General features: G+C 60.3%; 1 protein-coding gene across 4 annotated transcripts in view; it reads left to right on the top strand.

Moving 5' to 3' along the window:
- Positions 1-3507: 3507 nt before the first annotated feature.
- The window catches only part of CANT1 (calcium activated nucleotidase 1), a 30506-nt gene continuing 17513 nt past the window's right edge, over positions 3508-16500 (top strand). For 2 of the 4 annotated variants that reach the window (XM_042914559.1, XM_042914567.1), the window contains exons 1-3: positions 3508-3606; positions 13700-14352; positions 16246-16449. In XM_042914559.1, the coding sequence (XP_042770493.1) occupies positions 13722-14352; positions 16246-16449 (835 nt within the window). In that variant the 5' untranslated portion in view covers positions 3508-3606; positions 13700-13721. Of the gene's footprint in view, positions 3607-4301; positions 4514-13699; positions 14353-16245; positions 16450-16500 lie in introns of those variants that run through there. The other 2 variants (XM_042914562.1, XM_042914561.1) reach the window with 2 other exon arrangements.

Genomic DNA, 16500 nt, shown 5'->3' with positions numbered 1-16500 from the left:
CATTAGGAGCGCTGTGATTTTTTTTTTCCCCACTGTGGCCCCGACATTCCGCCTCTCCCAGCTATTTTGGGCCAGGCTGCCCAGTCATCCCACAAGGGCAGAGACTGGTATTGTGAACTTCTGAATTCAGGCTCGGATGCTGGCGTCCCACTGCCAAAGGGTGGGGGGGGAAGGCGTCTCTCTGGACATTGGAGGGTGAAGCTGAGATGGAAACTTGGCGGCCAGACCCAGCCTCCCTGGCCGCGGGCCCAAGCTCGTTGCTCCTGGATGGCAGTGCCCGCGTTCTGGAAGGCTGGGGGGCAGGTGGGGACCAGGGCTGCAAGGACAGAACAGGGCCATCTGCTGCTCTGCGGCTCTCACACCTCCTCTGTCGGAGGAGGACAAGCCTTCCTCTGGCAAGTCTACCCTGGACTCGACGCAGAGACGGGCGGCCAGGGAGACCTCTTGCCATTTATGTGCTGACTCTCAGCAGGCATTTAACGCCCCATGCCTCGGTTTCCCCACTGCTCAGTCTTAGAACTTCCTTTTCAGCACTTTCAGAGACGTGCACAGATGGAACTATCAGGCAGCATTTTGCTTGCTAGATAAAATGGGAGGGCCCCCTGGTGGACCACACAAGTCTAAGCCTTAACTGCACAATGAGTGAGTGGGGCTGTGAGTAAGTAAACACACGGTGGATGATTAAAGTGAAGAATTTGCAGTCTTTTATGTAGAGCCACAGGAACAAAAGGAGGAGAAAAGCTCCAGAAAAAGGCCATGGCGAAGTCTCCAACGTTGCAAAGGAGGGAAGGAGGATTCAAATCGCAGGAGGTGCCCACGAAAGGCAGTTTCCCGGCACCGCCTGTCCGGAAGGCAGGAAGGCAGGGTCTATTCACCAGGGGATGCAAACGCCCTCTGACCTAGAAATCTTCCTTCCAGGAATTTATCCTGCAGATAGACTTGGTGCTGTGCTCAAACAAGCAAGTTCAAGGATATGCCCTGAAGCATTGTTGTGATGTAAAGATCACAGATATCCAAAGGGACGGCATTGGGGACCTGGTAAACTAAGTAACAGGACATTCCCCACAGCGGAATACTATGCAGCTGTTTAGAGAAGGGAACACCTCTCTACGGAACCATACGGAAAAAGCCGTGTTGTGAAGACAAAACTTACAAACCTTATTGAAAAACATTAACAAAGACCTAAGTAAATGGAAAGGCAAACCATGTTCTGGGTAAAAGGTCCAACATCAGAAAAATCTCAGTTCTCTCTGAATTAATTTATGGATTTAAAGCAATTCCATTCAAAACCCCAAAAGTGAAGGGTGGATGGAATGTAGGAGGGAGGTGAGGGGGAATTGTCCTACAGCACATGAAGGTTTATTCTTTTTTTAATTGTTTAATGTTTATTTTATTTTTGAGAGAGAGAGAGAGAGACAAAGTGTGAGTGGGGGGAAGGGCAGAGAGAGAGAGGGAGACACCGAATCCCAAGCAGGCTCCAGGCTCCGAGCCGTCAGCACGGAGACCGACGCGGGGCTTGAACTTGGGGATGGCAAGATCGTGACTAGAGCGGAAGTCAGACGCTTAACCGACTGAGCCACCCAGGCGCCCAAAAGGTGAGAGAGGTAAGAATAAGAACAGTAGTATTGGAGTGCAGATAACAGCAACTATACTGATATGACATAATAGAAAGTCCTAAACAGACCCATGTGTATACGGAAACTTGATCAGGGCAACAAATGGCATTGCATGCATCCTAGTGGGGGAAAGAATGGATTATTTCCTAAAAATAACACTGAAATGTTGGGGCATCTGCAGAAGAAGGAATATAAATGGTGGGGGGGGGGGGACCATAAGAAAGATAACACAACTTCTCAGCAATCCAGACAATGAGAAGACATTTAATGCCATCAGATTGGCAAAATGAATGCACCTGATAATATCTGTGGAGCGACGGGATCTCCCATCCATTGCATATAGTTTTATTTCATTTTTGTACAAGTTATAACAGGCATATATATTGTTGAGGGATGCATATCTATACGCTAAAATTATAAGATACAGGATGTGAGTGATTCAAGACTGGCAGTCACCTCTTGGGGTGAGAGGGGTTGGGAAGAGGGAAGAGTATGGAGAGCGTTCAGGATAGCAGGGCCAGCGTTTTCTTTCTCAAGCTGGAAGGCATATGTAGATACAGATAGTTCGGTAAATGCAAGGTTTGAAAATCATTTAAAAATAATAGTAATATATGGTATGTAGGTAGGACTCAGTTTAGCACAACGGGAAACAAGTGAATTCCAGAAGGGTTTGTCCCCTTTCCACCCCCCCAAAATGCAGAACCGAGTGTTTAGCAAATTTCCATTCGGCTTTTTAAAAAGGTAATTTAGGGGGCGCCTGGGTGGCTCAGTCGGTTGGGCATCCGACTTCAGCTCAGGTCACCATCTCGCGGTCCGTGAGTTCGAGCCCCGCGTCGGGCTCTGGGCTGATGGCTCAGAGCCTGGAGCCTGCGTCCGATTCTGTGTCTCCCTCTCTCTCTGCCCCTCCCCTGTTCATGCTCTGTCTCTGTCTCAAAAATAAATAAACGTTAAAAAAAATTTTTTTTTTAATTTAAAAAGGTAATTTAACGGTATGTGTTCATGATATGTTTGTGTGTCCCGAAATACCTCTGACAATAACCACGACAAACTAGTAATGGTGATCGCCTCTGGGCAAGGAATGCAGAACAGGGGCGAGAGGGTTATTATTACTGGACACCATTTACAGAATCTGAATTTTTCTCTCGCGCCTGTTACCTAATGCAAGGCTCCCCCGGGAGGGATGGGTGATCGCGCGCAGGCAGAGGCTGGAGGTGCAGACCCGCAGCTCTGACCCTCGCCTAGCTCTCAGCTCTCGTGGGACACTTCACTGCTACCAGGCTTTTTTCATGACTGCTAAAATGGGCATCTTTGCAGGACTTGGGGGTGGAGGGCAGGGATGTCCATCAAAATAGCTCAGGGGCCAAGGAGGGGACCAGAGCAACAGGACCAACTGGATACCCTTATTTGGGACACTCCAGCCTGCAGCCCTGAGCCCAGATCTTTACTTTGGAACCCGAGCAGCTTTCCAACGTGGCGGATTAGAAGGGCCGAGGAGAGAGGGGCTCTCTCTGATGAGGGTGGCAGGAAGGGGTCCGCGCTCCCCCGCCTCCCGGGAGACCACAAGGGTCGAGAGGGCCAGGCAAGAGGTCCTCAAATCTCGGCTGGAGAACTGATAGCCGCCTCCTGCCGTTGCTCCGCCAGCCTTCCGCTAGAAACCGGTGGAAAGGGCCTGCGGCTCCAGCAGCGCGAAGGTCTGCGTCGCCCCGGCCCTCGCCCCGGCCCTCGCCCCGGCCCTCGCCCCGGCCCTCGCCCCGGCCCTCGCCCCGGCCCTCGCCCCGGCCCTCGCCCAGGCTCGCTGAGCAGTAAAAACTACAACTCCCAGCAGCCCCCGCCCGCGCCCGCGCCGGCGCGCAGCCGCGGAGCCGAGGCTGCCGGGAGCGCGTCCCGGAGACCCGGCGAGCGAGCCGGGCGGAAGTCGCCGCCCGCTGGGTCCCGGCCCTGCCGCAGCGAGGCCCAGCCGCCCGCGGGCCCCGGAGCCAGGCCGCACCGGGTGAGTGACAGCTGCACCCGTCGCCGCCGCGCCCTTCCTCGCGACCGGCCCGCGCCGCCGCCCTCTCACCCCGCCGCGTCCTGCCCGTGGCCCTCAGACGCCGAGGAACGGTCCCCTTCTTCCGACGGGCGGGGGACACTCCACCCTCCGACTTGTGAGACACCTACCTGACAGACTTGCAGGACTCTCACTGGCTCTGCCTAGTGCGGGACACCAATCCCTTCCGACTCGTGGGACTCACACCCTCTCCCAACTCTCAGGACACCTCCCCCCTCTGACTCGAGGGACTCATTCCCCCCTCCAAGTCTCAGGACACCTCCCCCCTCTGGTGCGACACACCTCTTCCCTCTGACTCGTGGGGACTCACCCCCTCCAACTCTCAGGACGCCTCACCCCTCTGACTAGTGCAGGACACCTCCCCCTTCTGACTAGTGTGGGACATCACCACTTCCGACCCTGCAGGACACGTTCCTTTCCTGACTTACGTGGGACAGCTGTCCCTGACCGCGATCCCTTCCTGTCCCACCGCGATCTGCCCTTTCGATGATCGCCTGGCCTCTCCTCCCCTCTCAGACTGGCACTTTAGCGCACCTGCAGCAGGCCAGCCCCCCCCCCCCCCAACCCAGGCCTTCCTCTCCTTCCCCTCAGCCCAACTCACCTTCCTTCCTTTTGCACCCAAGCTGTCCACCACCCTCCTCCCCCTCCCCACTGTGGCCTGACCCTCTCATCCCTGGGTTCCTCCACCCCTGTTGCTTGGGGCCTTTCCTTTGCCCTCCGTGTCGCCAGGCCTGGCAGGCCCCTAGCGCTCGCAGTCCGTCTTCTGTCTGCCAGATACACCTTTCTCGCGAGCACCTTAGTGTCCCCAGGAAACCAGTGTCTCGGCTCCGTCTGTCATTCTTGTCTCCGGGTATGTGCTCGCCGTCTCTCCCTACTACGTTTCCAACAGCGCAGAGGTTTGGGAACAGGCGTCTGCCGACGTCCACCGACTCTCGCTGGCAGTTCAGGGCAAGGACCCAAACTTGGCAGAAGCATGGCGTCGTCACCTTCGGGAACCTAGAGTCTCTGCAGCTCCCCCCCCCCCCCGCCCCTCCCCGTAGGAGCTGTGTGGGAAAGACCTTTCTGGACGGGCTGCAGCCCCCCCCCCCTCCAGCTCCTGGCCCCACCCCACAGGCACAGTCCAGCCAGAGCCCGCGGGCACAGCGGGGCTCCTTCCAGAGCAGCCAGTGGCCTCCCCGGGCCCCTCCCTGATGGCCTCAATGAGCCTTCTATTCAGGCCTGGGGGCCGTGCTGAAAGATACATTGACCGGCCGGGCCTCTGCCGTGGGGACCCGGGAGGGGCGTCTCCTCCTGTGCCGGCCCGAGCGTCCTCCGGGAGGGGACTCAGGTGAAGCGCGGATTTGTTCAGGCGCTGTTAGGCGGCCACGGGAGTGGTCTCCAGACAGAGGAGTCTCAGTCCTGTCGCGGTTTCCCGTCCGGGTCAGCCGGATCGCAGAAAGCATGTTAGGCGGCAGGGTGGGGGAGAAAGTCACATACTTACAGGTGTGTGGGCGCCCCACCGTGTCCCCTGCGATCCCTCAGTTGAGGTGGACGTCTGAGTATTTGGTGCCTTGTGTTAGCTGAAAGCCCCGTTGCCCCCAAAACTGTACCCCGGACGCAGTTCTGGCCATACTTCCCGTGGCCCCCAACCGTGTAGCAAATGTTGGTTTAAGCAGTTGATAATTGAGGAGATGTTTGCCCGCCAGCCCAACTGCACGTAATCCGCCGTGCAAGGGAATTGAGCCACCGAGGGAGTGAGGACCACCCGAGCGTGACAGGTCCGGCTCCCCGCGTGTGGCCACGAGGCAGCCTCGCGCAGGCTCACAAATACAGCCCCTTCCATCGGACTCGTACGACCTTCTGAGCAGCTACATGGCGGGCCTCGTGGCAACCATATAGGGCAGGTCTGTAGATGCTCTAGTGTTTTCTTGTTCAGAAACGGGACGGCCCAGCTCTGAGAATGTGGTCCAGAGTCCTGAAATGGATCCGCACCGGGACAGAGAAGCCGTTGCTGTGTTGTGTAGACATTTGAGGAACGGTACCTGGGATACTGGAAGGACAATCCAGAAAGTACTGCCCTCCTTTCGCGAGTGCTCTGGACCGTGGAGGTTTTCTGGAAGGCTCTGCTTAAACGGCAACACTAAGGGAACGCAAAACGTTTGTTTTGATGTTTCGGGACTCCTTTGTTGATTTTCCCTCTTGCGAGACGAAGACAATTACTTAGAAAAAGAGAAATCCTGATAATAGAGCGATCTGGGAATACGTTCGGTTTTCTCTTTTTGTCTGCGTTTCCTTTGAATCCCACTTGTTTATCTGTACTAAGTGCAGTAATGAAATGGAACTCGCTGCTCGGGGTTCCTATGCAGAGCGCAGTTCTCATCCGTGGGAGCAGGCCACGGGAATAAGGCAGGAGCGGGGACCCAGATGGCATTGTGCCGACACCGGGTGACAGTGGGGATGTGAGTGTCAGATCAGAGCGCATCCAGAATGGCTTCAGGGGGTCCGGCAGGGCTGACCGCTGGCTGCATCCTGGGAGCCGGGCACCAGCAGAGCAGGAGAGAAGATGGGTTCGGGCAGGTGCGACCCCACCGTCTACAGGAGCAGGCCGTGATTTGGGTGGATGGTGGGATTTTTATTGTGTCCCTTTATCTTCAGGCTCTCTGATAACGAGTAGCGTTGTTTGGGACGTTGCTTTCAACCGGAAGGGTAACTTTTGCTGCAATTGCTCCTGATGGTACGAGTTCATCACACACGGCCCTACCGTGATGCAGTAAATACAGTCTCTGAGGCTGTGTGTGGAGGGTCCTGGCCCCGGGAAGCTGAGGCTTCTTGCCCCGTCTCCCTTCTTGTGGCTGGCAGAATGATGGCCCCCCAAGATGTCCACATCGTGACCCCCAGAACCTGCAGGTGTATGAGGTGGCAGAGGGGGCTGAAGGTAGCAGATGGAAGGAAGGGTGCCAGTCAGCTGACCTTGAAATGGGAGGCGCATCCTGGATGACCCAGGCGGGCCCAGCCTAGTCCCAGGGCCACAGAGCAAGTGGACGCAGAGACAGGAGAGCAGGGGGGAGGGCGTGCGAGGCTCAGAGAGATGCGGCGTTGCTGCTTTGAGGATGAGCAGGGGCCAGACGCAAGCATCTCTGGAAGCCGGAACCATCTGGGAAGAGGCTTCTCCCTGTAGCCTCTGAGGGAAGGGAGCCCTGGATTTTAGCCGAGCGGGACCCGTCAGACTTCTGTCCCGCAGGCCTATGACATAAGTGTGCAGTATTGAAGCACCACACCTGCCCGGAGTGGTCACAGCAGCCACAGAAGCTCGCTTCTCTCAGGTAGTTGACTATAAGCAAAAACAGGGCTGAAAAAGAAGTTGTTCTGAGGTGTATTTAACCTGACTCAGGAGGCGGCTGTGAGTGCCTGCTGTCTGCAGAGAAAGGGGTGGGAGACCTGCCCTGGGAGGCAGCTGTGAGTGCCTGCTGTATGCAGAGAAAGGGGGTGGGAGATGCAGAATTTAGTAGGATCCAGGGTGTGGGCCTTTAAGGAAATGATCTGGGAGGAGGGCCTCAGTCCCTAAAGCACATGCTTGGCCGCTGTGACTTTTTCCTTCCTGGTTTCCTTGTGCCTCTCACCCCGTCCAAATTTGAAGTGCAGTTTCCTTGTTGAGTGCAAGGAGGAAGAATGCCGTGAGCCCGGTAATGCTTTCCAGGAGCCTGGCCCCGGTGGGTGTTCGACATTCGCTTCCCTGACTCTCCCGGCATTTCTGGAGTCCCGGAGCCCGCCAGCCCTCGCCTCTGTCTTTGTCACTCTGAGGAGCTCAGGGCCGGCAGCCTCAGCTCTTTTCTCCAACCAGGAGGTGCGGTGGGCAGCCAGCTCCCCCCTGCTGCCTGGACGTGTGCCCTCTTAGGACCGTTCAGTTCCGAGACCGGGGCCGTGCTGGGGGAGGGGAGGCAGCCACCGGGCCAGGGGTGAGGCAGCGCCTGAGCCTAGATCCTGGAAGGGCGGAGGTTTGCTCTGGCAGCTGCAGCTAAACCTGTTGGTTCTGCCACCTGTCACACACCTGTCCTGAGGGAAAGAGTCCCTCTTGGCTGTGGGCTCTGTCGGGAGTGGCCGCGCCTGTCGTCTCAGCTTTATGTGGAGTCCTGTCTCGGCCTGGGGATGGCGTGAGAAGGTAGGGGTGGCCGCTCCCTCCTGGGGCTCGGGCGGGAGCGTCTCCCTAGCAGGGTCCGGAGTCCGGGGACCCGCTTGGGAGTGGACAGACCCCGGGTCACACCTCGTCGCTCAGGCCTGTGTTACAAGGAAGTGCTGGCGACGGGAACCAGAGATGTAGGCGAGGCAGTGAGCCGTTCTTGGTGCCCGTCTAAGAGAGAGGGGGTGGGGAAGGAAAGGAGGATTGGAGCCCCCGCGGGGGGGCGGGCGGTGGTTGTCCCCCCGGGTGGCTCTTTCCCGGGACCTCTCCCGGCGGTGCGGCTGGCGCAGGAGAAGGGAGGCCAGCAGGGGTGCGGCCCCCGGGTTTCCGAAGGGAGATCCGGAACAGGCGAGCGTGGCCAGCCAGAGACTGTGTGACATTTTGCCGTAGCAACTAGGTTCTAACTTTCCTGATTGTGTAGGATCAGCCCGTTATGCTGCAGACGGTGGGGTTGACGACCTGGTTGTCACGATAAAGCAAACATTTAAACTGTGGAGAGCCTTGAGGAGTGCGGGCAAAGAGATCCTCTTTGAGAGAGAGCCTCACCCGGGCCCTCTCCTGGGAGCGGCTCTGTCCGTTTCGCTGTTGCCCTCGTGGCGCGTTTCTGTTGGGGTTCATGGCTGCACGTTTGGGGTTGTGGTGGTGGCTGGAGGTGGTGGTGTTTCCTTTAAATACGAACGCGAGGCCCCGCACTGCGCCAGGACTCTGGCAACAAGATGCTTCAGGCCCCATCAGTTCTGAAAGTTCTGGGTGCTGAACCAGCCTGGGCTTGGGGGGGGGGGCAAATGGAAAGACATCTGATTTTATCTCCACAAAATAAAAGTAGCTCCTAGGACACTAATGGAGGGCTGTCTTCAGAGGTTGGGTTTTGGTCCAGAGAGAAATTAATCCAGTCGTGAAGCTAAAGGGATTTTTCTGGAAGGCAGACAGAGCCCACTGTCGTTCTCTTGTTCCCAAAAGGCGGTGGGGCCCCAGGCTCTGCCCGCCGGTCAGGGGCTGGGACTAGCCTGGCGGAGCAGAGCCCCTTCCCCCCAGGAGCTCAGAGTGGAGCCGTGGTCGCAGGGGGCAGCACAGAGGACGGCGCGGGAGGAGGTGTGTGTGTTCCTGGGGCCCTGCCGTGGCAAACTACCACGAACGTGGCTGGAAACCACACACATTTATTCTCTCCCAACGCGGAGGCCAGAAAGCCAGTGTCGGTGTCACTGGGCCGAGGTCAAGGTGTGAGCTGGCGAGTGCTCCCTCCAAGGCCGTAGGGGACAACCTGGCCTGGCCTCTTCCAGCTTCGGGGGCCCCAGGCACTTCTTGGCCATGGCCCCATCACTCCCCTCTCTGCCTTCGTGGTCACAGTCTCCTCTCATTGTCTCATCCCCCTCTGCCTCCTTTTGTAAGGACGCTCGTGGCTGCATTTAGAGCCCACCTGGATCATCTCCCCATCCCTAGATCCTTAACTTAGTCACATCTGCAGAGTCTTTATTGACAAATTAGGGGACGCTCACAGGTTCAGGGTCAGGCCTGGATATCTTCCGGTATCCACAGGAGGGAAGCTCACCGGTTGGGGAGTGGGTCCTTCGCCGTAGATGGGGGCAGGAGGGGAAAGGGACAGCAGAAGCATGACTATCATGGCACAGCTAGGGACCTCCAGGTGGTCCTGTGTGGTCAGAGAGGTTGGCGTCCCAGGCAGAGGCATCACGCACAGGGGTTTGGCTCACGGACTATGGAATTGGAAACCACCCAGCGCTGTGTGTGTGTGTGTGTGTGTGTGTGTGTGTGTGTGTGTCGGGCTGAGGAGTTTGTCCGTCAGTGGGAGAGCTTTAGGATCTAGTGAAGGACTTCAATCCACGTTCGCTTTTTCGGGGAATCGATCTGTCACTTGTGTGCAGGATGGGTCTGAGAGGGTCCAGGGCAGGGCCCGGCCCACTTTCTCGGTGGAGAGACGGTCCTCGTGTTTGGCCTTGCAGGCTGCGCCGTCCTCGAACTTGCTGCCGTGCCCAGTACTTCCGGGATGGTCCAGCCGCTTCTGGTCAAGCTTACTTACACGGCTAGGCCCTCCGGGCAGGTGGGCGAAGGTGCTGGCAGAGTGAAGGGGAAGGGTGGGGGGGAGCCGGCCACACGGCTCTGGGAAGGGGGCCCTGTCCTGTCCCGGCTTACACGTGAAGGAGCCGAGGCCCAGAGAAGCGAGCCCAGGCCTCTGCTGGGTGGCGGGATGCCGGTGGGACCTGGACGGTCCAGATCCCCAGAAGGCCAAGGTGAGAGAGGGCGCCAGGTGGAGGCCTTGGGGGTGGGACCCACATCCAGAGCTGGGGTGCAGACCAGACCAGGGAGGGGAGAGAAAGCGAGCTGCCTGCTCCCCAGGATGACTTCTGAGGGCCGCGAGTGCCCTCAGCCAGCTCAGCAGATTCCTGGGGGAACCCGTTCTGGTGCCCGCGGGCGGACGAGGGGGCCCAGCGGCCGAGCCTGGAGTTCGGGGCAGAGGTGCGGGCGGGGAAGGCGCGGGGAGCCCGCACTGTAGCAGTTCTGCCCCTGGAGACCGAGCCCTCCTCAGGGAAGATTCAGGAGAAGAGGTGGGCTGCAGGGAAGGAGCTGCAGGCTCGCTGTCCCCCTGGCAGGAGGTTCAGCCTTGTGACATGGAGCAGGACGGAGGGGCAGAGGGGGCGGAGGGGGCGGAGGGGGCAGAGGGGGCGGAGGGGCGGAGGGGCGGAGGGGCGGAGGGGGCGGAGGGGGTGGAGGGGGCGGAGGGGCGGAGGGGCGGAGGGGGCGGAGGGGGCGGAGGGGGCGGAGGGGGCGGAGGGGGCGGAGGGGGCGGAGGGGCGGAGGGGCGGAGGGGCGGAGGGGGCGGAGGGGCGGAGGGGCGGAGGGGCGGAGGGGGCGGAGGGGCGGAGGGGCGGAGGGGGCGGAGGGGGCGGAGGGGGCGGAGGGGGCGGAGGGGGCGGAGGGGCGGAGGGGCGGCTCCTCCAGGATGGTGAGGGGCGGGGAGGGACCGAGGTGTCACAGGCTGCGGAGGGGTTCTCATCACTCAGACACGGTATTTACTGGGTGCGTTCCGTGTCCCTGAGAGTATAACGTGGGGATCAAATGGCCACTCAGGTGGCTGATTTGGACACATATGTAGACGGTGGAGAAGGAACCAGAAGAGCAGACATGGCTGAACTACCCCCAAGAAGCAGGAGTGGGCCCCTTCTCTCCAGACCCCTTGGACCAGGGCCAGGCAGCCTGGTGCATGGGAGGGGTGGCCATGTGGGCTCTGCCCTGGGCCCCCTCGTCACCTGCAGGAAGCCAGCGGGCAGGAGATGTGACAAGATGACCAGGGGCAGGATGACGAACCAGGAATGGAGAGCGGGCAGGCTAGGGGCCAGTAGGGTGACACCTCACGATGGTGACCCCTGGCGGGCATTGCGTCCACCTCCCCTGAGGCCCAGTGTGACAGCCGGGCCGGATGCGGGGGTGTGGATCTGCAGTATGACCAAGGTGGGGCCTGGGGCGGAGTTGAGGGACTGTTGAGGACGTGGGCCTATTTTTCATTCCTTCCGCAAATATATGCCGAGTTTCCACCGTTTGCCAGGAGTGTAAGTTCGCAGTGGGCAAGTCCCTGCCCCGTGGAGCCACGGCAGCGTGGAAGTGATTACGTGGGTGGCTGAGGGCCTCGGAGACGAGGGGCAGGATGCCGTGGTAGAGAATGGGCAGGCACTCCAGGGCAGTCCCTGCGGGGTGGGCGGCCGAGTCTTTCCGGGCAGCTGACAGTTTAGAAAAATCCTGAAAGGTGAGGCAGCCACGCACAGAGGCGAGAGCGTCCTGGCGGGGGGAGACGAGCCCCGGCCAGGGTGCACGAGGGCCGCGGTGCCCGGCCGGCCAGTAGAGGAGCCGGCTCAGGGAGGTGGAGGTCTGGGCGGGGGCCGTGCGGCAGTGAGGGTTTACTCCCAGAACTCGCGGCGACGAGGTGCGATCCACCCGTGTGGGTAGAGCAGGTGTCGCCGGCCGCGGGGCAAGTGGGTCACCAGACGGGAGTGGCAGCAGACGGTGTGGTTGGAGGGGGTGGGTGGCCGAACTGCCAGGTCTCTGCCTGGAGCAGATGCTGTGGAGGGAGGGGGCGTGCCTGGGTTCTTCAAGGTGGTGGTGGTCCTCGTGCAGAAAAGGGCATCTCCTGAGGTTCCGATGGAGATTTGGCCCCGGGCAGCAGAGAATATGGCGGCTCTCGGTCACCAGCACTATTCCTAAGGGAGGGGTTGGGGGGGAGAGAAGCTTGGCGAGAGCAAGCAAGACTTAGTTGGGAATAGTAAGTTGAGGAAGCGTTAGAATCCAGATGGAACTGGGAACGGGAGGTGAGCGGGGGTTGAGAGCTCTGTGGCCACGTGGCAGAGGAGATGGGCTCTGGGTGGCTTGGGCCCGGCCGTGGTTTGGGAAGCCCTGGGCTTGGGTGCAGCAGAGGAGGGGCAGTGGCCGGGACCCCCGTCTCCCAGCCAGGAAGGCCTCAGCCACCAGCTCTGTGGCCACAGCTGGGCCGCTTCCCGGGGGGGCAGGGAGCCCTCGCCCAGGAGGGAGGCCTGGGACCAGCATCTGAGGTGAGGCGGGGGGCTTCCTGAGCCCACCTCCCCCGCGCAGCACCCCTGCCCCCAGGGCCCCCCTTTTCTGCACCCGACCCTACGGGCAAAACCTACACATGTGTCCAAAAGCAAGAGAAGGAAAGGGCTGGCTTCCACGTGGAACCATGGCCACACTTTTCTACCCGCAGAGCCAGCGGCCTGTGGTGTGGATGGGAGCTCCTTGGCCCCCCCGCCGTGGGCCGTGTGGACTGGGGTGCGGCGGGAGGGGGGGCTCGGGGTGGCGTGAAGCTGCCTGGCCCCCCGCCCTTCCCTGCTGCCACCCATTAGCAAGAGGAGCTTCCGCCCCTGAAGTCACGTCGTTGGCTGTTTCGGGGCAGAGGCAGAAGTGAACTAGCGGTCCGGCCCGGGGACTTTCTCAGGCCGGGACTTACTGAGTTCCAACTGAAGACGGAGACCGAGGGCCGCAGCCCAGAGCCGGCTGTCTGCCGATCGTCCCCAGCTTGTCCGGCACCGCTGTGGCCACGCCAGCCAGGCTGCCGTGGTCCGTGCCGGCGACGTAAACGGGGCAGGTGGTGAAGAGCCGGGTTCCTGGCCGCCGCCCGGCTGTGGTAGTGCCCCTGGGGAGTGGGCCAGGGTCCCACGGCTCCAGGCCAAGAGGGCCCGTCAGACTCTAGCCCCTCCGTCATTTGCATGAATAGAAGGGTGCCAGAGGACAGACTTTGCCAGAAACAGAAGTATTCCTGTTTGGTTTACGTCTGTTTTATACTTGTATCTGCATATTACAGACGCCTGGCCCAGGAGGAAGCGCGCACACGTCCGCTCTGTGCCCTGTTCTAGGAGTGCAGGACTGGAACACACTGATAATTGTGTGCCATGATGTTGGGGGGCGGGGTGGTGACAGATGCCAAGGAAGGGGACATGGGGGCTGCTGTCGGGAGCAGAGCCCTTGGAGCGGGCTTCTCGGATGAGGTGGCATCTGATGAGAATATAGCTCAGGAGCCTGTCCTGCCCAGACCCCTCGGCACCCCCACTCCCTCCCTCACCCCCTGCTGCTCCCTCTTTCTGAGCTTGTAAAGCGCCAGCCTCCACAGAACTCGCCCTCGCCAAGCTTTCTATCCCGCCAGTCGAGACAGAGGAGATGGAATACTTTTGCTCTGGAAAGACTTCTCACCTTGCCGAATAAGAGTGAACAAAGATATTGCTAGAGTCGGGTTTAATTAAGCCAAATCCTAACAGCCGCACAGCAGTGACAGTGCCGTTCCGGGTACGGCAGCCTTCAGGCCGTGCACCGTCACGGGATTGGGAAGCCGCTGACCTCTCTCCTCTCTCTCTGGGTGTCCAGGTACCGCCTGCCCTTCAGTCTGATGCCCGTCCAGCCCTCCAACCACCTGGAATGGAATGAGTCTATGCACTCCCTCCGGATAAGCGTGGGGGGCCTTCCGGTGCTGGCGTCCATGACCAAGGCGGCAGACCCCCGCTTCCGCCCCCGCTGGAAGGTGATCCTGCCGTCCTTTGTGGGCGCCGCCGTCCTCTGGCTGCTCTACTCCCACCGCCCGCCCCCAGGCCGGCCCCCCATACCCAACGCCCACAACTGGAGGCTCGGCCAGGCACCCGCTGACCGGTACAATGACACCTACCCCCTGTCCGCCCCCCAGAGGACGCCAGGCGGGACTCGATACCGAATTGCGGTCATTGCTGACTTGGACACGGAGTCAAGAGCCCAAGAGGAAAACACCTGGTTCAGTTACCTGAAGAAGGGCCATCTGACCCTGTCAGACAGCGGGGACAAGGTGGCCGTGGAGTGGGACAAAGGCCACGAGGTCCTCGAGTCCCACCTGGCTGAGAAGGGGCGGGGCATGGAGCTCTCCGAGCTGATCGTTTTCAACGGGAGACTCTACTCTGTGGACGACCGGACAGGGGTCATCTACCAGATCGATGGCACCAAGGCCGTGCCCTGGGTGATCCTGTCCGATGGCGATGGAACCGTGGGGAAAGGTAGGTCGGGCCCTCTCCGCCTCCCGGCTCTGGCTGAGGTGTTGGGGGACAGGTTTGGGTTGACTGTCTGCTGGTCTGGTTTGTGCCCGTGTGCGGTGAACACAACCAGGAGGGACCACGGGGAAGAGCCCTCCCCTCCTGCTTCTGGCCCCCGCCACCCCCCACCCCCCACCCCGAGCTGGGAGCCGAAGTCTTACAGGGCCTCGGACCAAAGCAGTTTCTAGCAGTAGGAGCTTCTTCCTAGAAGACTGGCCATGAAGCAGGCTCCTTTCCAGGACTAGTTTGAGGGCCCTGTCCACTGCTGCTCCCGGTGACCCCAGGATCGAGCCCTTTCTTCCATCTTCAAAGGTGTCTTCAGAGCACGCAGGGATGACACCCTCTGAGTGTCTTACCTTTAAAGCCATGGTGTCCGATTGCCCTCGTTTTGAACTGAGACTTTATTGAAAAGGTAAACTTACGCTGCCTGGGGCTCCTTTCTGGAAACCCAGCCGAGGGAGGGTCTGCGTAGCAGCGACCGCACTTGAGTGGGATCCGTGCTCAGAAACCAGCTGTCACCCATGCTCTGTTGAGCCAGAAAGGAGTTACCGCTCTCAGCCCGCGGGGAGAGGGAGCCAGAGCGGGCCGGGGCCTTCCCCGGGGGAAGGGGCCGGGAGGCGCTAGGCACCGGCGGGGGAGCTGACAAAAGTCCCGTTCCCAGGCTGGGTGTGCACCCTCTAGGAAGCTAAGCACTGCGGCCTCTCTAAGGCCGGAGCAGTGGTAGCAACTAGCTGGCCCGTGGGGCGCGCCGTCCGCCAGCCCTCCCCCCACCAGTGATAAAACCCCTTCCGGGCTTGCCCAAGCCTCGGGCAATTGGCAGGGAACTATCTCGGCCTGGGTTTTAGAGAAAACATTCGTTGCCCATTTCCTGCCATGGTTTGTCAGCGTTTATGGGCAGCCATATAATGGTTCTGTTCTTCCCTGTCGGATCAGGAAGAGAGCGGAATAATGGGAGCCTTGGGTTGCCCTGTGGTCAGGTCATCGGAAGGGACAAAAGACTGGTCAATGGAGAGGGCCTTATCTGAAAGTGACCCCGGGGGGTTGATGAGGTCCCTGAGACCACAAGGTACTCAGCGGGTCCCTCCAGAGCCACCTGCAGAGAAGCATTCTGGAGGCCACAGCTCTAGGTCCTTGGGGCCGGCCAGAAGCTGGCAGAACGTGTGGGAAAGCGGGCACAGTTTAGAACACGGGGTGCAGGGAACGGCTTTCCCACACAGCCTGAGCGCCCTGCAGCCTTCAGCTGGGCTCACAGTAAGTAAACCTGCCGAGAAGTAAACACGCTGATCAGAGCCGACTAGGAGCCCCCACCAGCCCTCGTAGCTCTGGCAACCGGGGCTTCACGTCCGCTCGACGGGTGCCAGGCACAGTTGCAGAGACAGAGACCGCTCTCTGCTACGGTAACCTCTCCAGGCGCTCCCACCTGCCCAGGGTCGGGGGTGATCCTGAGGTTGGGGCACACAGCTTGAGAAACAGTTCGGGGATCAGAGGAGACTGAGCAGTGGCTGCTGGGCCATTGGGAGTGGGGGAGCAGGCGAGGCACCAGCGGCAGAAGCCATTGGAATCGGTTTAGGACAGGCTGTCCCAGCAGAGGGTCCCTAGATCCAGTGGCCAAAGAGAAGGTGACGGGTCTTGGGGACAGAGGACAGGGAGAATAGCAGGCAGAGGGCCGGTGCCCCACTGCTGGCCCTCTGGGAATGGCGCCCTGAGCCAGACTGTCCCCCGCTGTCTTGTCATCGCCTCATGTGAGGTCCAGCATGGGTGCCCTCCGATGCCCAAGGCTGCCAGACCCCCCGCGAACCCAGGGAGCAGAGGGGTGGCTGTCATCCCAGGCACGCCCACTCGTCTCCTTGTCCCCAGGCTTCAAAGCCGAGTGGCTGGCGGTGAAGGACGAGCATCTGTATGTGGGCGGCCTGGGCAAGGAGTGGACCACCAGCACGGGGGAAGTGGTGAACGAAAACCCGGAATGGGTGAAGGTGGTGGGCTGCAGGGGCAGCGTGGACCACGAGAACTGGGTGTCCAGCTACAATGCCCTGCGGGCCGCCGCGGGGATCCAGCCGCCAGGTAAGGGACCCGGCCCCGCCCGGGGTCATGGCAGATGCCGGTGCTCTGCGT

This window comes from Panthera leo, chromosome E1 (genome assembly GCF_018350215.1).
Source record: "Panthera leo isolate Ple1 chromosome E1, P.leo_Ple1_pat1.1, whole genome shotgun sequence".
NCBI lineage: Eukaryota > Metazoa > Chordata > Mammalia > Carnivora > Felidae > Panthera > Panthera leo.
Note: the sequence above shows the minus strand (reverse complement) of the source record. Positions and strands in the feature narration are given on the sequence as shown.